Consider the following 23,361-nt stretch of genomic DNA (forward strand, 5'->3'; position numbering starts at 1 on the left):
AATCAGAACCCTTTTATTCAACCAGTCTCTCTATTGTTTATTAATTGGTTATTAAGTTACCTCTCTGAAATTTAGTTTTTTTCTTTATATTGCAAATAATAATATAGCTTTTTTGTGAAGATCAAAATGACATAATATGTTCAAGTTTTTAATATACTATAAAGTAATATGCAAATTTGGGGGAAGGGGAAGTCTTATTTGCCTTCAACACATTTACCTGGGTTATTTTCAGTTTTTGGCTATTATGAATAAAGCTGTTGTAAACAATCATACAAGTCTTTTTGTAGACATATGTTTTTATTTGTATTGGATAAACACCTAGTTTTGGAATTGGATAAACACCTAGTTTTGGAATTGCTAAGTCATATAGTAAGTATAAGTTTAACTTTTTTAGAAACTGCCAGATCATTTTCCAAAGAGGTTATAACATTTTTCACTCCCCCCAAGAATGTGAGTTAGGGCAATTCTTACTGATTGATACGTGGTAGTTGATTAGGTTGCCTAAATTTTTTTTCTGGAAAATGGTAGGAATGTATAAACAAACATATATAGAAATATCTAAATAAACATTCACAAATTTGACCAGTGAATCATGTCACATATAGATAGATATTAATAAGAAATATTTCAGATGAGTGTTAAGAATATTAATCCAGAAAGTGATTTTTTTCCCCCAGTAGGACATTTAAACACTAGGAACACTATATATTATGTGGTATACATTATAATTTGATTATTATATATGTTTTAGGGTATATATTAACACTGTGACACATATATTGTATCTAATAATTATGTCTTTAATCCTTTTGCGTTTCAATCGTTGCTTTTATATTTCAGGTATTAACAGTGTTTGCTTTGATGAGGAATCAAAACATATAACTGCAATGAAATCTTTAGAGGGAGAAGTTGTACCTTTTAAAAATAAAGTTCCTCTATCAAATAATGTAGAGGTAAGCAATTCTTTTTCAAATATGAAAACAAAAAGAATTAACTATATATGAACTTTGTTTCTAAAATAATTTAGTCAATTTAGAGGGTAAAGTTGGTTAATTTAGGTATTTTAGGAAACTCAGCTCATATCTTAAAAATGATTTGTTTTGTTAGTTTCAGAGTATTTTGATATTAAAAAGAATATGGATTTGTAGTCTTTGGAAGGCAGCCTGTAATTATGAAAAGAACCTTGGCCTTGGAGTAAAAAATCTTAGATATTAATCTTAGCTCCATAACTTAATAGCTATGTGACTTAGAGTGTTGGTTTTCTAATCAGTAAAATGGTAATCTCAGTACAGGTGGAGTATCTCTTATCCAAAGTATTTGGGACCAGAAGTGTTTCAGATTTCAGATTTTGTTAGATTTTGGACTATTTGCATTATGTCAGTTCAGCATCCCTAATGTGAAAATCCAAAATGCTCCAATAAGCGTTTCCTTTGAGCATCATGTCAATCTCAAAAAGTTTTAGATTTTGGAGGATTTTGGATTTTGGATTTTTGGGTTAGGGATGTTCAACCTGTAACTGTTGCAAAGACTTTCAATTAAAAATTAAATGAGATAATTGGCTTTAAGTACACTATTTAGTGCTTGGAACATGGTACTCAATAAATTTTAGTTGTCTTTACTCTTTAAAATACGAATTTGTATAAGATGATTTGGGTGAACAAGTAAGCAAACAACTATTGATTAACTGGTTTTGCAGGACTGGAAGTAAACTGATCAAAGGCCTATTATAGGCATATAGCTAAAACTAACTAGCAATAGATTGTATCACATGGAATTGTAATTTTTCAATTTCAAATTATCTTCCAACTGGAAGCCAGGGCCCATGCCTTACCATGTGCATGTCCATACAGCCTAGCAAAATGTTTATTCCTGGTTAGGTTACAACATTTTATTGGATATTGAGTACATAAATCAGTTGATTGAAAACCTGGGAAATTTGCTAATCATATTTGGTTAAGAGTTTTGTTTTTTTTCCTCTCTTGTAGTTTTCTTGGATATACATAGAGGGACAGAGCTTAAATTTTAGCAACTGGGCTAGAGCAGGTATACCAGCAAAGGAAAAGCTGAAACTCTGGAAGCTTTATGATTGTTAGCAGAGTAGGTGTCTCTGCTGCCATGCACTGAGAGGCAGATTCTCACTCTTTAGCTTCAGTGAATTTTGATGCTATTTTCAATACTGGAAAATGCTCTACAGATAGAAAAAAAAAGCTGGAACTCAGAGTAATTTAAGTATGCAATGATGAAAGGCTAAGATTGCAGCTTTTGCCTTTTTATTACAAATGACATATTTTTAAGGTTAAGAAGTGATTCATAAATATTCATTGTTGTTTCTATCAATCATTGTTATTTTAACTTTTTATTACTTTATATATAATCAAGTGAGAGGAAAAATACATTTTTTTCACTTTGAAACAAAATTAGTTTTGTTGGATGAAGCAATCTAAGCCCCCAAATAATACATTTCATCCTGATGAAGCAATCCCTTCCTATGGTTATGACTTTATGAATATAAGATCACCAGGATAGCATGAGCCAGGGAACTTAGCCAGCCATTTTGACCCTGATTTATTGGCCAAACTATCTGGTTTGATTCATCATAATGATGAAGTGAATGGGTCAACTTTTAAATGCTCATATTATATTGGCTTATATAGATATAGTCATGGTAGTGTTAGCCACAAATTTATGAGTTTTCACACTCATCATTATCCTAAGAGGTGAAAAAATTGTTTTATTCAAATTATTTAAACTGTTTATTAAGAAAATAAAGAATTATATTCCTATAACACATTTTAGGAGTGTAATGATCAATAGGAAAGTATAATACCCCATCTTGAAATAACAGTATGGAGTTAGTAGATTGTATATTTATGTCTTATATATATTATTTTCCAATTTGTTTTATGTCTTGTTTATATTATTTTCCAATTTCTTTTTCAGACATGGTTGAATGATTTGGCCTTGGAAATGAAGAAAACTTTGGAACAGTTGTTGAAGGAATGTGTTACTACTGGGCGAAGTTCTCAAGGTGCAGTTGACCCATCTCTGTTCCCTTCACAGGTAAGGGGGCTTACGTGTAGAAGCTACATAGGCAGGGTACATGGAAAGATCCCTGACCTAGAAGCCAGGAGGCTCAGATAAATCGCATCTGTTTTCTCCCTTTATCTAACAGTTAATGGACAAATTGCTTAACTTCTGAGTCTCAGTTCCTTCAGCTGTAAAATGTGGGGGATGAATTGAGATCCAAGCAACCTAGGCCAGTGGTGAGTAGGATGGGGAGAAGGGAATCAGGCATGTAATAGCTTCCTGGTTCCATATGATTAGTTCATCATTGATGGAGAGGCACAGGATCTATAACACTGTTGTCCCCTACCCGTCCATCCCTCCCATGGGATCATCTAAGCATTGGAGCTGGCAGGAACTTAGCAGGTATTAGTGTAAATCTGAAATAGTCGTTACACTAAACTGTAATATTGACAGTGAGAGTGAGGTCATATGGTGAATTACAGAGATGGCTGCAGCTCAGGGTTAATAGGATTTCATCCCTGAACACTGTGTACTAGATATTTAGCTTACAAAATTTGTACCAGTCTATATCAAAATGTAGCACTAAGACTTGTGTTAAACATCCTGCGTTGTTTAATAGTTGAGCCAGACTAATGTTACAGGTGTAGGTCATCAGGAACTTTAGTTCTTAGGGACTGTGGATGGTAGACATTGGGATGTTTCATGATTTCTTACAGAAAAATCTACCCAGCGGCTCTCAAAGTTATTAGCTTTTCAAATAAAAAAATGTAGTGGCTATTGGAACAGGTTTTTATGTTGATTTTCTTTAAGTATGGAAGCTTGGAACAGTTTACATTCTGAACCACTTTCTCATACATGCCATTTGTATCTTTTTTCATTTTAAGGCAAACTGAAATGTTTCAAAAAAGCTCAAATTCTTAGAGAAAAATATAAGTAATCATCACTGAATAACCAAAGCCATTGTAGAACCAGAGTAGACTGCTTTATTACCACTGAAAATGTTTCCTAGTACTCTGTCAACTTCCAGATAGGATTTATAAATCAACTTAGAATAAAAGACACAGTATAAAAAAAGTCTACAAAAGCAATATTGTATAATATTTGGGTTAGGGAAATGACAATTGTATTGGGAGTTATAATGGGAGATAATAGGCTAGAGAAAGTTGTTGGATTTCAGCCTGCAACTTACCTCCAGGCCGTTGAGCAGTCAGGTAAAAGTGTGAACTACTAAAAATGTAAATAGTTCATTATCTACTAAAATAAAGAATTCTAGTTTATTAGCAGTTAATGCTAAGAAATATTGATCTCAAGAGTATTTACATAAGGGAATTGAGTAGCATAATTGGTTATTATGTACTGATAATTCAGTTACTTTTTTTATATGGACCTGAAATAATGGTAGAGAGGGTACTTTCTGGTCTGGGAAGGAGGCAGTGTGGTAAAGTGGAAAGAATCTGACTTTGGTTTAAATATTAATCTTTGCTAGTTATCCTGAGTAGAACATTTTGACACTTACATTATTTACATGACCTTCAAGTACCTACGTTGTCAAGTCATTTTGAAGGTTATTTCATAATGTTTGCAGAGCACCCTTAATTGTTATTACATTTTAGGTAATTAATAATATTAGTTCCTATCCAGCTGTCTTAACAGTAATGCGATTTTATAACCCAAGACTGTAACTTAACTATAACTTTTGTTAGCCATTCACAGAAATTACATAGCAGACTGTAAAAAATTAAATTTATTGATATGCATTTATAATACAGAAATTCAGTAGTACTGCCAGGATTAGGCTTGGAGGTAGCAAAGAAACATCTTTATATGAAAATCAAAGAGCAAAGTATTTTTCTCAAAAGCAGATTTGGTTCTCCATAAATGCCTCATCATATACCTGATTAAAGAAACTGATGAGTTTCATACCACAAAGTTTGTTTGGGCGATGACTTTGCTTAGAAATGAGTTACTAATTGGCTTTCTCTTCCATAAAAGAACCATAATATAATATTTACAGAATGTTTTAAGTTGGAGTAAGACAGCAGCTTAGCCTGCTTTCATGTGGAGTGCGGTGGTGCGATCTCGGCTCACTGCAACCTCCTCCTCTGAGGCTCAAGCGATTCTCGTGCTTCAGCCTCCTAAGTAGCTGGAATTACAGGCATGTGCCACCATACCTGGCTAATTTTTGTATTTTTTCAGTAGAGATGGGGTTTCTCCATGTTAACCAGGCTGGTCTTGAACTCCTGGCCTCAAGTGATCCACCCACCTCAGCCTTCCAAAGTGCTGGGATTACAGGCGTGAGCCACCGCACCCGGCCAAGGCAGATCTTAGTTTAGGAGAACACTGGAATTTTGCTACTGTAGCCTTCAGTAGTATACTAAGAAATTATTTTGAAATGCTAAAGATTGCCCTTTTATTAATTAGAATGCATCATACTTTGGTATCTTTGTGGTTTACTGGTTGAAAAGAAGCCATTTCTGAAGAGAGGGGAAGAAAATACAAAGGCTTCGAGGTTACAATAAACACAGTGGGTTATAGGACCAGAAAAATAGGCTTGTAGTAGAGTATAGTATGAAATGAGTTCTGTGAAGTATGCTTGGCTGCATCACACAATACTTTTTCTACTACTGTATTACTCTATTAATATTTAAGGTTCCAGTATGACATTAAGATGGAGAGATCCAATATACAATTGGCAATTTGAAAAAAGGTGTCTTTCTTTAAATTTATAAAACATTTCTAAGTAAATTCACCTTTTAAAAATAATTTTTCTCTTTATTCAATAGATTTTATGCTTGGCGGAGCAGATTAAATTCACTGAAGATGTAGAAAATGCTATTAAAGATCATAGTCTTCATCAGATTGAAACACAACTGGTGAATAAGTTAGAGCAGTATACTAACATTGATACAAGTTCTGAGGATCCAGGGAATACTGGTATGGAAAAGACATTCCCTTTTCTGCCTGGTTTTGGGTTATTTTTTGGTATTCTATCCTAATTTACCTATTGTGTTTTTGACTGTATATCTGTGTTGGGGATTACTCGAGGAATTACAACATATATACTTAAATTTTTATAATGTACTTTGAATCAGTAATTTACTAATTTAAATAGAATATAGAAACCTTACTACCATATAGGCTTCTTTATCCTCTCCTTTTAATATTGTAGTTGTCTTAATATTTTACATTTACATACACTGAAAACTCCATGAGATTATGTTATAAATTTTGCTTTTAACCATCAAAGTTATTTGAAAAAACTCGAGGAGAACAATCTTTTATATATGCCTAGATGTTTACCATTTCTGTTGCCCTTCCTTTATTCCTGATGTTCCAGGTTTCCTTCTGGTGTCATTTTCCTTCTGTCTAAAGAACTTCTTTTAGTGTTTCTTTTGGAGAAGGTGTGCTGCCTGTGAATTCACATAGATTTCCTTCATCCAAGAATGTCTTATTTTACCTTTATTTCTGAAGAATTTTTCACTGGCTATCCTGGGTTAACAATTCTTTTCTTTCAGCATTTAAAGTGTTCTACTTCCATCTGAGCTATGTGTTTTCTGATGAGGAATCCACAGTCATTGGAGTTGTTATTCTTCTATAAGTAATACATTACTTTTTTTTTTTTCTGGCAGCATTCAAGACTTTCTCATGTTCTTTAGTTTTCAGTAGTTTGATTACGATATAGACACATCTTTGCATTTATTCTATTTGGGGTTGTCTCAGCTTCAATCTGTACTTTGTTTTCCACCAAAATCTGGGAAGTTTTTAGCTTTTATTTCTTCAAATATTATTCCTGTATTATACTCTTTCTCCTATCCTTCTGAGTTTCTCATGACATGGATGTTAGACCTTTTGGCATGGGCTTGGATCTCTGAGGCACTGCCTTTTTTTTTTTTTTTAATTTTTCCTCTTTATTAGCCTGCATAATTTCTACTGCTCTGTCTTCAAGTTCACTGCCTCTTTCCTTTATTATTTCCATTTCGAGTCCATTCAGTGATTTTCAAAGAATTTTTCAGCTTTAAAATTTCTATTTATTTATATTTTTTATTTCTTTGCTGAGATATTCTGTCTCTCCACTTGTTTCAAAAGTCTTCACCTTTTACTTCTTGTACTTCTTAGAGCACTTTTATAACAGGGCTTTAAAGTATTTTTTTTTTTGGAGGGCGGGGACAGGTTCTTGCTCTGTTATCCAGGCTGGAGTGCAGTGGTGAGACTGTGGCTCACTGCAGCCTTGACCTCCTGAGCTCCAGCAATTTTCCCACCTCAGCCTCCTGGGTAGCTGGGATTACAGACACATGTCATCATGGCTGGCTGACTTTTTTATTTTTTGTAGAGACATGGTTTTGCCATGTTGCCTGGGCTGGTTTCAAACTCCTGGGCTCAAGCAGTCCTTCTGCCTCGGCCTCCCAAAGTGTTGGGATTACAGGCATGAGCCTCTTTGCCTGGCAATAATAGTACTTTGAAGTCTTTTGCAGATAACTTCAACAGGTATGTCATCTAGATACTGGTAGCTATTATTGTCTTTTCTTATGTGAATTGAGATTTTCTTGGTTCTTTGCATGTTGAATAATTTTGGATGATATCATGGATATTTTGAATATTATGTTATGAGGGTTTGGGTTTTGTTTAAATCCTCTGGAGAATATTGATATTTTTGTTTTAGCAACTGATCCTGTTGGGTTCAGATTGCAAGTTCTAGCCAGCTTTCTGTGGGTTATGGTTCTGGTGTCAGTCTGTTTTCAAATCTTTACAGTGCTATTTCAGTCTGTCCCACATGTGTTCCCTAGTAGCCAATTCCAGTCTTTGGTTTCTGATTAGAATGAGATCTATTCATGCACCACACCTTGGGAATGAGTCCAGGAGCTCCTAAAGAAGTTTATGGGGTTATTTTTTCAATCTCCTTCTTCTCCATGATCTTCCCAGCATTTTATGGTTCCCTCAGCCTTCTGTTTTGTTTCTCTGGCCAGAAAGCTGGGGTTCATGTACTTTATTTTCTTGCACACTTTTGTGCAATTTGGGTTTACCTACTCTCTTGGGATCACAGCTCCTCTGGAGTTTTAGGGACTTCTGGGTCCCAGCTGCCAGTGGGATAGCTAGCAGAAGACCCCTTTCCTTCTAAAGCCTGAGCTAGAGGTGGTTTTCTAGAGCTCTGTCTACACCAGTTTGGGTTTCTGGCTGCATTGGGTATGGTCCTAGGGTTGCCAGAAGGGGGGAAAAATACAATGGTAAATCCACCACTGGTTTGGTGTCTCTTCTAATTCTGCTCTTCCTCAACCTGCCTGCTACTCTTTTCAGAGTTCTAAATAGCAGTTCAATGTATGTTGTCCAACAGGTTTTTATGCCTGCATTCAGAGGGAGAAGCAGAGTGGAGTGTGCTTACTCCCTTGAATAAGGAACTGAAACTCTTTTCTCTTGAAATTTTGATATCTTAATTTTTATACTCAAAATTCTTATTTTTTACTTACTGGTAGATTTGACTTTTTTAGCTTATGTGATTTGTATTACTATACCATTCATATGTGTCATGAAATTACCATTTAAATTCATTGAGAAATCACCTGTACATATAATCGTAAATTATATAAATCACAGGCTAACATTTTCTCCAACTGTCAATATTTTTATTTCTGCCTAGAATCGGGCATCCTGGAGCTTAAACTTAAAGCCCTAATTCTTGACATTATCCATAATATTGATGTGGTAAAGCAGTTAAACCAAATTCAGGTTCATACAACTGAGGACTGGGCTTGGAAAAAACAACTTAGATTCTATATGAAAAGTGATCATACATGTTGTGTTCAAATGGTGGATTCTGAATTTCAGTATACTTATGAATATCAGGTATGAGTTGTGGCAGCATTTTATGTTTCCAATTAGAAATTATTTACTTTAAAGAAAATTTGTTATTGGTAGAAATACTTTTTTATTTAAGTAGTAATTTTTCCATAATATTTTTAGTATTATTGTCTTGTTTAATCAGACTTAGAAAGGTGTCACATAAGAAAAAAGTGAAACTTCATTCTATATACAAAAAAGTTAAAATATTGCTAGTATTATACTAAATTCTCAAAAATGTACCTTTTCTTGGAGTTGCATTTATATACAATTTGAAATATATCTTCATCCAAGGAGAACTGAATATAGACAACCTCAGTCAAAGCAATTGGGTTTGTGTCTCCTTATACAAGGCAAAAATTAGTGTAATTTTAAATATGCTAAAATGTTTGCTAAATATTTTTTAGTTTGTAAGATGAAAACATTTTCAGACAAATAACCTAGCTAATGTAAACATGGTCTCAAAAATTCCAACTGTTGCCTCTGCCTTTTTCTATCATAATGAATGGATCATCAAAATATATTTGAAAATATTGTTAATAAACCTATGTTAGGAGAGCTGCCAAATGGCTTTTTCAAAAGGGAAATGTATTTGAGATCCAGATCTATCTACCTAAATTGAGGAAAAACACACTGTAAATTGTAGCTGGAATGGGAGTCTGTTTTCCCTACAGTTTAGTAGAAACTTTGAGAATTATTTGATAAATGACATGATTAATTTCATAAGGAATTTTTCAAATTCATTACACTTTGTGATCTCCAAAATAGTTCTGATTTGTGGATATCATAAGAGTCAAGGGAATAGTTTATATAAATTTTAAAATATGAAATGGGATGATTACTGTATAATAATTTTGGATTTCTTTTCCTTAGAAGTATATCTTTGTGCCATTAACAAGAACTTGAGAAACAATTTTGAAACCTAACAATGTATTCAGTGTAGTATGAAATACTTTCTTGAAAAATAAGTTTGATTTCAGCTTGTGTTTAGAAAGCTTCTTTCACTAGAAAGAATTTTGGATATTTTTCTGTGTTAAAAACTTTAACCTGTTTGTTGCATTTTTATCTTTTTAACTAGAATCTCATGCTGTAAAAATATTTGTAAATGTTGAATAGAACATGAATACTCTGACTTTGTGTTGTTCTTGTATAGGGTAATGCTTCCAAACTGGTTTATACTCCATTGACAGACAAGTGCTACTTAACTCTTACTCAAGCCATGAAGATGGGACTTGGAGGAAATCCTTATGGACCAGCTGGAACTGGGAAAACGGAGTCAGTAAAGGCTTTAGGTGGACTTCTTGGAAGACAAGTTTTGGTCTTTAATTGTGATGAGGTAGAGTAAATAATTATCAAAATATGTAACAATGGGTTAATCATATTTAGATTAGTTTCTATTAGTATATGAAATACTCTACTTAAAAATCACTACATTTAAATTACTTGAAGACAGAATTTGTTTAAATTGAAATGTAAAATGGACAGAGGTTGTACATAGTATAGTCCAAAACTTTTCTAAGAATTATGGCAAAGAAATAATTTTAAATACAGAATGAAGATTTATATTACATTGCAGAAAAATGTTTTTAGTAAAGAGAATAATACAAAAGGAAAAATCTTCTATTCATTTCAGATGACAGTTTTAAAAACATTTTGTATGTAATTTGTATTTTGACTTAAAGAGTAACAACACAAAATCTTGTATTTGTTCTGCAAACTTTTTAGAACACTTTCACATGCATTATTTTGTTTATCCCTTGAAATCAACCTGGGTTTTGAAAGAGTAGCTACTTAATCCCTATTTTAAAATGAGCAAAAGAGGCATAGATGGGATAAATGATCACCTTATCAATAACTAACATTAAATATTAAGTAGTTATGGAGATTTTGATTATTTTTTAATGAATATAATTTTTATTGTTGTTTTTAAGGGCATCGATGTGAAGTCAATGGGACGAATATTTGTTGGTTTGGTGAAGTGTGGGGCCTGGGGTTGTTTTGATGAATTTAATAGGCTGGAAGAATCTGTACTGTCAGCAGTTTCTATGCAAATCCAGACAATTCAAGATGCTTTGAAGAATCATAGAACTGTATGTGAACTGCTTGGCAAGGAGGTATAGAATATGTTGGGAATTTTAAGAATTAAAATATTTTGTAAGACTTGATATTACTCATACTTAAGCAATATTCTCTTTTTATTTCTCCTGACACCTGTGTTTCTAATCTGTAAACTGTGTTGTAAGATTTTTTAGCTATAAAATGTTTCTGAGGTTTCTTACCCTTTTTTGGTCCTACTTTCATTATTCTTTTTTTTTTTTTTGAGACATAGTTTTGCTCTTTTTGCCCAGGCTGGAGGGCAGTGGTGTGATCTTGGCTCACTGCCACCTCCGCCTCCCAGGTTCAAGTGATTCTCCTGCCTCAGCCTCCTGAATAGCTGGGATTACAGGTGCCCGCCACCACGCCCAGCTAATTTTTGTATTTTTAGTAGAGATAGGGTTTGATCATGTTGGCTAGGCTGGTATTGAACTCCTGACCTCAGGTGATCCACCCTCCCCGGCCTCCCAAAATGCTGGGATTACAGGTGTGAGCCCCACACCCAGCCCGTTATTCATTTTTAAACTTTCCATTTTGGATAATTCAGTTATAATAATATTTATATTGTTGTATTATATATGATTCTATTATCTGTGCTGACATTGTTCACAGTGCCTTAATGTATTGTCTCATTTAGTACTTACCACAACCCTTTGAAGTAGGTGCTATTATTTTTTTCCCTGCTTTGTGGCTGAAGAAACTAGGACTTGGTAAATAAGAGTAAGAAGTGGAGCTGGGAATTGACCCCAGGTCTGTCTAATTCTGAAGCACATTTTTTTTTGTTTAACCTTCAAGCATAGGAGCAGAATGAAGCACATGTTTTTGATCATTATTCTATATGAATGTTAAAACAACAAACACTTAGCTATTTTGTTCCTCACTTCTCCAAATAGGAGATATACATTAATGTCACTAGAATATAAATTCATTTGTACAGAAAATTTAAACTTTTTTATATAATGTGGATTGCTGAATACAGAAAGTTGTAAGAACTAAGAAATTATCATGTTATATAAAATAACATTTTCACAGTACATATTTTTCTAGGTAGCCCAAGAATGTAAGACCAGTTCTAAATTGTTAACATGTTGTTTATGTGATGTTTAAACTCTTCACAAAGAAAAAGAGAAGAAACTATTAAGTGAGAATTACCTGCCATCAAGATTTAGTTTCTTCTACATTTACTTTTTTTTCTTCTCTTACAAAGAAAGAGTTGTCTTTTCTCCCAACCAGTACTAATCTTTTCACCTGTGCTTTGGAATCCTCTTCCCTGGGACCTTATTATCCCTTGTGCTATAGGTAGCTTCAGTCTTCCGTCCTCTACCAATTCCTCATTAGGTTTTAAACATAATCACATCTTTTTCATCTTAATAATAACTAAAACATAAACAAACCTTCCCTGGTTCATATTTCTTCTTTCTCTTTTCTTTCCTTTGTAGCTAGATTTCTTGGTTTTTCTACTCTAGGTGCTTCTACTTATTAATTGCCCATTCATTGTTTACACATTCTAATTTAGCTTCTATTCTTAGGGTTTTGCTGAAAATCTTCCTACTAAGTGCTGTTATAACATTCAGTTCTTCCCTGTCATAATAGTTATTACATTATGATTGCCTCTTTGTAATACCAGATAGACTCTGAGCTCCAGAGTGGCTTAAACTATTATTTAGTTCAGTTGTCTCTGTGTACTTAACAAAGTGTTTAGTACTAAGAAGGCTTTTAGTAAACATATATTTAATGTATAAATAGATAATGAAATTAGTGTCTCTTAAACATTCAGCCTCAAAAAACTGATTATAAATAAACTCTGCAAAGCAGTGTAGATCTTAAGGAATTTATCACATATTGAGTAAGGAGATGGTTAGTACATTGGAGGTTACCTTTAGCTAAGGTGTAAGATTTATGTGTAGTAATATGTCACAATAAAATTTCTGTTGGCAGCATATTTTATGTTTATAGTTTCAAATATAAATGATGCCTGTTAAATATTTTATTTAACTTAAATTTAATATTTAAATTAATATTTTTAATTAATATTTCAGGTAGAAGTAAATTCTAATTCTGGAATTTTTATCACTATGAATCCTGCTGGAAAAGGTTATGGAGGAAGACAAAAACTGCCTGATAATCTTAAACAGCTTTTCAGGCCCGTAGCTATGTCTCGTCCAGACAATGAGCTTATTGCAGAAGTTATTCTCTATTCGGAAGGCTTTAAAGATGCTAAAGTATTGGGCAGAAAATTGGTAGCTATTTTCAATCTATCTAGGTGAGTTTTCCTGTTCTAAATATTTTTATATTTTACATTTCTAATGATTGATTGTGGTTATTAGTGATCATTTTCATATTTTCTCAATTCACCTATTGCATGATTTTTATTCTGGTGATTTTATTGTACTTATAGTGTAGATCTGAAAGGCTTTAGTGTGCACATAAAAATATTGGTTCAAAACTACTTGCTTTTCTTAAATATTATTAATTTGATCAGTTTTTTTTCTTCAAAATGTTTATATTAGAGTGCTTCAGCTAAATGATTCTTATTGAACTAATTTATCAGCTGACCACTCACAGGCTACTGTTCTTTGGAAAGAATCCTTCACAATTTTTCTTATGTCTTATTTCTGGTAATAGAAACTGACATTTAGCTTCTTTGGGACAATGTACAAGTCTCTTCCATATCCCTTAGGAGATAATGGTGAACTAGACAGTGTCAGAGATTGAGAGCAAGATGGATTGATTAAAGGCTTTAGGCTTTAGGCATTGATTAAAGGCTAAAGACAGTTAGGTAACAGGTAATCGTCATTTGGTATCTTCATTAAGATAATTAGCTTGTTCATAAAAGCTTTATCCTACCCTTGAGAACCGTCCATCTTTAACAGCTTACTTGAATGATTATTGTGTGTGGTTGGTTCCCTTATATAAATTAATGGGATATCAACATTCATTTCTATGTGTCAGTAGTTATATTCTGTATTTCTTTGGATGTGATGATGAAAGTAATTTCTTCTAGCTATTTGATGCGTTGATTTCCACGTCTCTACTTCAGGGAACTTTTGACACCTCAGCAACATTATGATTGGGGTTTGAGAGCTTTGAAGACAGTTCTGAGAGGAAGTGGAAATCTCCTTAGACAGCTAAAGAAAAGTGGCACTACACAGAATGGTATGATTGATTGTTCCAAATACATTAACTTAATTTTAAAAACATAAGTGTTAATTTAGAATAGTTTGAGATTTACAGAAAAGTTGTAGATACAGTATTAAGGATTACTGTATACCCTGCCCCAATTTCTACTGTTGTTAACATCTTTCATTAGTGTGGTATATTTGTCACAACTAATAAATCAACTTTGATACATTGTTTTTAAACTAAATTTCCTACTTTATTCAGGTTTTCTCCAGTTTTTACCTGATGTCTTGTAATAACTTTTAAGGTGTGTTAAATATTAAATAGTTGTAATATGTAAAGTCCACTTGTTCTTTAACTTCAATGTCCATTGGAATCACCTAGTGGCTTGTTAAAACAGATTATTAGACCCCATCCCCAAAGGTCCCGATTCAGTAGGTGTAGAGTAGAGCCTGATAATTTGTCTTGTCTTGAAACAAGAACAGAAACCTTAGAAACACATGTAGGATTTTCTCTTTCTAAAGCTAGTATATTATGATTAGACTAGGTTATAAATGTTTGGAAAGAATACCGCAGAGGTGGAGTGTCTTTCTTACCACGTCGTATCGGTGGGTATATAACAACCATATGACATCACTAGTTATGTTAACCTTCATCACCTGGCTATGGTAGTGTTGCCAGGTTTCTCCAATGTGAAGTTGTTATTTTCTACCCTCCTGGCTTTATTCTTTGGAATCGTGTTAATAAATCTAGCTTACTCTCAGAGTGGCAAGGAAAGGATTAAGCTCCACTCCTTGCGGGGGTTGGGGGGGTGGGGTGGGGAGGGGTAGTATCTTCATATATTATTTGAAATTCTTCTGTAATGAAGATTTGTCTTTTCTGCTCATTTATGTATTCATTAACTCATTTATTTAGCTCAATATAGACTCATATATATTTGCTATACTTTCCTCATATAAAATAAATGGTTTTTTATTCACATAAAAATAATGATTTCCCCCACCTGTGGAGGTATATGTTCATGAAAGGCTGAATAATCAGTTTCTTCAGGTTGCTATTGAAAACTAAGTTAAAACACTATGAAAATAGAGACAACATAGAAAAAAGGACCACATGAAATTACCTCTTTGGACTTTAAATGATCAAAGTATGCCTCTTAAAAATGGCATCTACATTAGCTGTATTGTTAGGTTGGCATATGCCTGGGTAGATATAGTTATTTTGTGAGTGCTTACGTTACTATTTTTAATTGTCTATATTTGGTGATTTTTAAGAAATATTTAAACCATACCTGTAATAAGTAAAGATGGCTTATGAGTTCAGTGCTTGAAATAAGCTTTAGAGAAGTCCAGACTTTTTATGTATACTTAAGCATGGAAATATTAAGCAATTATAGAGGAAATGCCGGGCAAATAGTTTCTTTGATTTTATGTATCTTACCAATCAGCAGCTAATATCTGTGAAAATCAGAGTCTGGCAGTGGTATCAGTATTTGCATTTGGCTTAAGAATGGGTTTGTGAACCAAGTTTGAACAAGGCTGATCAAAGATTGTTGCTCAGTTTGTTAGTTGTTTATCTTCGGACATAAACTGTGAGACGATATTTGTATATTTGGAGAGGTACCTGAATTTAGAATTACTTTATCTGGAATTGAATCTTAGCTGTAATACTGTTGTGCCTTTTCAGAAAGTCACTTAAACCTTCAGAGACTTAACATTCTCATGTGTAAAATTGGAATAACAATAGTAATACTTTTTAACCTACTTTGTAGGGTTGTTAAAAGGATTACATCATATAAAAGGTGAAGTACTATGCAAATATAAGTGATAATGATTTTTATTATTAATTAAAGTCTTGGTACCCTGTGATTTGAATTCCATGGAAAAGAGTTTATAACTGTACTTAGTGATATTTACTTTTTAGCAGTCAAAAGATATTAAAGTAAGCTTGCCAATTCATGTGATGTAATGTCTTTAAATGTTACTAAATTCTAGTGCATTTAATGATTAATAATGCATATCAAGGCTATAGAATATTTAAAAACTTTTTTCATCATTAAAGTAATAATAAATAATTTTAAAATGAAACTTTTTTCTAGCTAATGAAAGTCATATTGTGGTACAAGCACTGAGGCTTAATACAATGTCAAAGTTTACGTTTACTGATTGCACCCGGTTTGATGCACTGATTAAAGATGTCTTTCCTGGAATTGAATTGAAAGAAGTGGAATATGATGAACTAAGTGCTGCATTAAAGCAGGTCTTTGAAGAGGCCAATTATGAAATTATACCCAATCAGGTAACTGTCAAGAATATTTTATAATAGATTGATCCTTTTTCCTAGTTGATTCCTTATTAACTATCCTTGTCCTTCATCTTTCAACTTATCTTTTATCTTTCAACTTAGATCTCACTTGCTCAGGGAAGTCTTCCTAGATCTTCAAGTCCTGAATTGATCTTCTTGCTATGTGCTCTTATCACATATTCTTGTTTCGTGTTTGTGTGTTTGTTTAATATTGATTCTCCTCCACCATATAGTAATCTCCATGAAAGGCAGGATCCATGTATATATATTTTTTATTTTTTTTTTTGAGACAGAGTCTTGCTTTGTCGCCCAGGCTGGAGTGCAGTGGTGTGATCTCGGCCCACAGCAACCTCTGCCTCCCGGGTTCAAACAATTCTCCTGCCTCAGCCTCCTGAATAGCTGGAATTACAGGTGCACACCACCACACCTGGCTCATTTTTATATTTTTAGTAGAGATGGCATTTCACCATGTGGGCCAGGCTGGTCTCGAACTCTTGACCTCAGGTGATCTGCCCACCTTGGTCTCCCAAAGCACTGGGATTACAGGCCTGAGCCACTGCATCTGGCCATCCATATATATTTTTGCTCACCATTTCATTTCTATTGCCTGTTATAGTACCTAGTGTGTAATGGATTCATCATTTTTTTTTATAATTGATTGTATATATGATTTAGTTTCATTTTGATAAGTTATTAGGATTTTAGGTGAGTCTCTTTATGTAGTGCAAATAATTGTCCAAAATTAGCACTTTGCCCTCAGTTCTGGAGACAAGTAAGATAAGAATGAATGAATGAATGAATGAATGAATGAATGAATAAGTGAATAAAATAATGAATCTATTTGAATGAGTGAATGAGTGGAGCAAGTAACGAACATAATTGTTCATACAAGTTTTTTGAACTTGGAAACCTGGAAAACACCTTTGTTTCTTTTAAAGAAATATTGAAGTATTTAAAGATTATATTGTAAATATGTTCAGATTTATTTAGGTATTCTGTTACATTTTAGGCAATATCCTCCACTGAAGAAATCAAAGGCTTAATTTACACATTAGAAGAAGTGTTATAGAATAAAAGCAGAACTAAGTATGATTGAATATTATAAATCATATATGAACATATTTCTTTCCTACTAGATCAAAAAGGCTTTAGAATTGTATGAACAGTTATGCCAGAGGATGGGAGTTGTTATTGTTGGTCCAAGTGGTGCTGGAAAATCAACCCTTTGGAGAATGTTAAGGGCTGCACTTTGTAAAACTGGCAAAGTGGTGAAACAATATACTATGAATCCCAAAGCTATGCCTCGATATCAGTTATTAGGCCATATTGACATGGACACAAGAGAATGGTCTGATGGTGTTCTGACAAACAGTGCTCGTCAAGTGGTTCGGGAACCTCAAGGTTAGTCTCTATGTATACTTATTTGCTTTACTTAGTAATTCTTAGATAATGATATAATTTGTCTATAATGCTGTCTTTGTTAAGACTTCTGCATGACCGTAAAGTCATAATTAAGTTATAATGATGTACATTTGATATTTTACTTTGGAGGGGGCCAAGACATGCTATCATTTTCAGTTAAACTCTGTAACTATTTTTAATATAATAGAAACTTAGAGTAAGTTGGGTGAATTGTAATTCACAACTAGATTAATTTACTGAATGAACATAAAATCTTTGCTGAGTTGATATTATAATGCCTCAGAAATAAGATGACAGATTTTTGTTTGGGGTTAAAATTGATGTGTATGAGCAGTATTAACTCATTAGTTTGAATAAAGTATTTTGAATACTTTTGAAAATTTAAGTGGTAAAACTGCGGATTTCCTGGTCTAAATTTGTTGACTTGTTTTTTTAAGAGAATTTTTGGCTGGAATCAGAGGAGACTCCCTACTTTTTGCCAGGTTATAATTTAATTAATAATTATTTTTCTAAGGCAGTAAGTGAAAGCATTGGAAGGGATTTTCAATGTAGTCTTTTCTTTTTCTATATAACACCACATTAAATAAAGGCCAGTTATTACCTTCACGTATTTCTAACACTTTTATCAGTGAAATTTTCCTCTTTGAATTGTTTCAAAGGTCCAAGTACAGTATTAACCACTCCCATTTTAGGAAAGATGGATAAAAAAGGTTTTATCCTGGAAAGACTATGTATACAGTTGGTCACTATTTTTCCCCCTTTGAGGTCACCTTTTTATATGTCGAGAAAATTTGACAGTGGTAAATTTTTTATTTCTCATGCAGGGAGCTGGAAATTGGATTTTCTGTATTTTCTAAAAGATATATAACAGAGCAAGCCTTCATACATTCTCATGACATAGTAGAAGACAAAAGTCTGAAGAATATCTTGTGGGAATAAAAATACCTAAGCCTTGCATTTTTTTAGTGAAATTGCCTATTTTGTATGTTTATAGATAAAGTATTATTACATGATATATATCTGAGTCTTTGGCCAGCTGAGCCAGGATTGCCCATGGGTTCTCCAGCATATTTGTAGTACAAATTCATATGAAAATTAAGAATTGGTTTAGTCCTTACTTTTAATTATTATCACTGCATATATTTTTATTTTATCTCCACTGTTTTGATTTGAAAATAGATGTCAGCTCATGGATAATCTGTGATGGTGATATTGACCCTGAATGGATAGAATCTCTGAATTCTGTTCTGGATGATAATCGACTGCTGACTATGCCCAGTGGAGAAAGGATTCAGTTTGGCCCAAATGTTAACTTTGTATTTGAAACTCATGATTTAAGTTGTGCATCACCAGCCACAATATCTAGAATGGGAATGATCTTTCTTAGGTAAGCCATAGATTATTTATGTACATTATATTAGAATATTATTTTACTGTCCTGGTTTCATATTAAGTAAAATAAGTGTAGTGTGAATAATGAATACATATTTTTCCCATTTATGATTAACTTCTTTTTTGTTAGGTTTTAATTAATTCGGAGAATTCCTGTTTTATTACAAAATTGAATTATTTTAGCAGTTTTAGTTGTATCACAATTATGAAATAATTATTATTTTTGTTTAAATGAAACAGCAAGAAAATTTGGTCTCTTCATTATTTTGTTGAAATATTGTGATTGATTTCAGAGAAGTGAACATATTAATTATGAGCTAGAGGCTAATAATTTAAAGCTGAATAGCAATATTTTAATTATAGAATTAATTAATTAAATCTATTTAATTTTAGATTCATAGAATTTTAGGGCTAATTCAGGTTTAGGAGGTCCTATGACCCAGTCTTTTCATTTTACAAATTGAACACCTCTTTACTTAATATTTTTTTTCTTCTTCAGTATATTTGGAAGAGGCTTAAAGACTGAAAGTAAATAATAAACCAATTTTAGATATCATGTAAAATAGTCACATACCAGAGCATGGACATTTGCACCAATTTTATTTTTGAAAATTAGTAATATTTTGGCATAAGTAAGAAACTTTTATTTTACTTTTCCAATTTTTATTTATCATCCTGTAGCATTTTATTTTTTTTAGGACCATTTAAAGTCATTTTAGGTGTTGTATGACATATGACAATGTAATAAAGTTGATTCAAATCATGTTTTGAAATTATTTAGTTGTTTACTTTTTTGACAGTATTGTAGGAAACATTTACTTTAAATTAGCCAGAAACTTCAATTGATATTTTGAGGTATTATTAAAAGATAATATAATTTTGGGTTTACAGCTTTCATAGCAGCATTCACACACAATTTATCATATTTATTAATTGTTTTATAATCTTGTGAGAAAAATAGAATAAAGGTAAGTTTTTAGTTAAATTTTAAAGTACTTGCTAAATATTATATATATGGTATTAAATTATGCACCTGAGGAGAGAGAGAGCTAGAAAGGAGTAAAACTGTTTATAGAGAGCTTATCTTTTTGGAAAATACTTTCACATGGAGGAGGCAAATTTATACAATTTATACAAGATAGAATATAAGTGAACTAAGCTGTAAGTAGAATACTATTCATATTTAGCAGAAAATAAGACACATATTGCTGTAGAGGATTTGAAAATTGTTGGTGAATCAGGTATTGTTTGTGAAAGGCATAATGAATGTATATGATTTCAAGTAAAATACAAATACATATTAACTTTTTTTGTTGCTATGTGTTCAGCTTATATCTTAGTTTTAGGTTTCATTTATTCCTTTAGCAGATATTTGTTGAGCACTTGCTATGTAATAGGCCAAATGTGGACCTTTTAATACTGAAATAAATGTTATTATTAATGATGCTGGGACAACTGGTATGAAGCAGTGTTGTGTTGGATAAACCAAGACATGTAGTCTCATAGACATTGAGAAAATACCATTGGTAAGAAACTCTTTATTCTGAAGGAGCTTAGCATCTTTGGTTGGCCTACTTTGGGCTAATCTAATGTTATTTAATTATTAACCTCTTTGATATTACAATTTTTTTCATATTAGACTAGATAGAAAATGTGAGAGCAGAGATTCAAGGCATCAGTGTCATTTATTAATTTGCTATGAAACAATGGTGGAAGATAGGAAAAAATGACAAAAATCATGAGCTCTTGTCAATTCTAAAATAATATGAATTATTTTTACTGTAGTATTTAATAATTATATAAGGTATAATTTTGAATAAGATGTGAATCTCTATTATTTCACCAATTGGATTTCGGTGAAACAATTGAATTTTACCCAGATAATTTTGTGCTTTGCTAAAGGAATTATAGTTTGCTTTAGGAAGATCTTTAAATTTTAATACTGGCATGGGAATTTAGGTAGTTGGATTTTTATAGGATAGAGAAAAAATATTTATAAAGGTCTGTATTACAGTTTAGATCAGTGCATTTTAAACTCTAATGTGCGTTTGAATCATCAAGGGATCTTATTAAAATGAAGATTTTTGCTTTAGTATGTCTGGAGAGGGATTTGGGATTTTACATTTCTAACAGACCACTCTGAGTAGGAATGGTTTAGACCACTTTAGGCTATGTAGAGCCCATGTAGAGTAGGTTGTGTAGATATATAATTCTCGTTTAGTTTATATTTATAATAAAATAGATGAAATTTATTTGTTTTATAGAAAATGACATATGTACGTATGTATACCTATATGCATGTGTGTTTGTATATATTATGTGTACGTATGCACACACACAGATGTAACTGTATTATTCACACCTATGCATAGTAAAGTAACTAAAGCCACCTTTTGTATGCTAGCAGATAAAATATGTGTGTAGAATAATGTTTATTGGAGAAGAAATTTATTTTAAGGTAAATTGATAATTTCTTCCTAAGTAATTTTTTATTTGTCTAAACTATTTCAGTGATGAAGAGACAGATCTTAATTCTCTGATAAAATCTTGGTTGAGGAATCAGCCTGCTGAATATAGAAATAATCTTGAAAATTGGATTGGAGATTATTTTGAAAAGGCTTTACAGTGGGTTCTAAAGCAGGTAAATTAACCATATTATTTCATAATTAATCGAGGTGAGAAGTATGATTAAGAGTGATGCTTATTTTAACTGCCTTGTGGTAGAACTCTGCTGGAATGTGGGGGTGAGGTGAGAGGTGGATTTTGTCACCGCTGCTCCTCCATATCTCTTAGCATAACTGTTATATCTCTTAGCATAACTTTTTATTTTGTTAGTCTTAAAACATTTTACTTCTTTCATTCATAATACTTTACACTGCTTACCTAACAATCTTGATTACTAGAATGTCTTTCTAATTTTTACTAGCAAAAACCATCTTGCTGCCACTTTTTACTGATATGCCGGTAAATACCTATATATATGACATATGTATATATAATATATAGGTATTTATATACCTATATATACACCTATATATACACACCTGTATATACCAATAAATACCTATATATATATATCACATATATATGATATATATAAGGTTAAAAACAATATGAAGTTAACACTAAACTAGAAAAGGGATGGTGAGTTATTTGCAATAATGAAAACATTTGTTTATATTTAACAAAAACATTGAATATCTAATATATGTGAAGCATAATACAAGAGAGACTTTGAGAGGTGAAGATTAACAAGATAATTCCTTTCCTTGAGAAGGGTTTATCTAATGGAGAAAAATGACATGCAAACAGATAATCACAATTTAGCAGGATGAAGGGAATATTGCTGTCATTTAGAAGAGGTTTAAGAGGAGATCACATTTGATTTTGGATTTGAAATGTGTAAAAGGTTTAGCATGCAGAGAAGACCATGGAGGGCATTCAGATATTCTACATGTTTATGCCATTGCTTTTATGAAAAATGAAAACATATACAAAATAGAGGATATAAATAGCAGTGAGTTTTTTGAAAGTATCTGTGAATCTGAACTTGATTTAGAGGTCAATACTTTGGGATTGAACAAGATATAGAGAAATGAAGATTTGTTTTAGTTTTCTCAACCTTTTTCTTTTCTGACTTTGTAAGAATGAAAAATGGAGGAATAGGGATTTGTGAGGATAGTGATGCAAGTGAGGTAGGTTTTCCTGGAGGCCTAGGAAAGGGAACACTCCCATTATCTCCTAGTCTGACTGAGCTGTCTCCTCCTTTGTGCTTCTGTAGCAACATACAGCATCTACCAACTATGTTATAATTGTCTGTTTACATTAAACTATAAGTACCTTGAAGGCAAGGACCAAGCTTATCACACTCTTCATTGTGTCCCCAGAACCAAGTATGATATTAAGCGATAGCAAATGAATGATAGTATTGTGCTTAATTATATACCTGATGCCTACATTGTGACACCTTTTCAGTAGATATGTTATTTCGTTAGTACAAAACATTCAGAGCCTAACAAGGCTTTCCAATGAAGATACTTTGAGGTAATCTGTTCATAGATGTGTGAATGTTAGAATAGGAGTATCATATTAGATGGAATATATTTATGTATATATAGGGGTTTGTGACTGTAGAAATGTCAACAGGATAAAATTATTAAACAATAGAGT

General features: G+C 32.5%; 1 protein-coding gene across 6 annotated transcripts in view; it reads left to right on the top strand.

Moving 5' to 3' along the window:
* Nucleotides 1–23,361, top strand: part of DYNC2H1 (dynein cytoplasmic 2 heavy chain 1) — a 360,273-nt gene that overhangs the window by 44,643 nt on the left and 292,269 nt on the right. For all 6 annotated transcript variants that reach the window (XM_054523746.2, XM_054523748.2, XM_054523747.2 and 3 more), the window contains 12 exon segments: nucleotides 841–953; nucleotides 2,941–3,060; nucleotides 5,811–5,961; nucleotides 8,660–8,865; nucleotides 10,013–10,195; nucleotides 10,791–10,973; nucleotides 12,993–13,216; nucleotides 13,994–14,109; nucleotides 16,172–16,371; nucleotides 17,514–17,778; nucleotides 18,979–19,186; nucleotides 21,703–21,832. In XM_054523746.2, the coding sequence (XP_054379721.1) occupies nucleotides 841–953; nucleotides 2,941–3,060; nucleotides 5,811–5,961; nucleotides 8,660–8,865; nucleotides 10,013–10,195; nucleotides 10,791–10,973; nucleotides 12,993–13,216; nucleotides 13,994–14,109; nucleotides 16,172–16,371; nucleotides 17,514–17,778; nucleotides 18,979–19,186; nucleotides 21,703–21,832 (2,099 nt within the window).

This window comes from Pongo abelii, chromosome 9, assembly GCF_028885655.2.
Source record: "Pongo abelii isolate AG06213 chromosome 9, NHGRI_mPonAbe1-v2.0_pri, whole genome shotgun sequence".
Lineage (NCBI taxonomy): Eukaryota > Metazoa > Chordata > Mammalia > Primates > Hominidae > Pongo > Pongo abelii.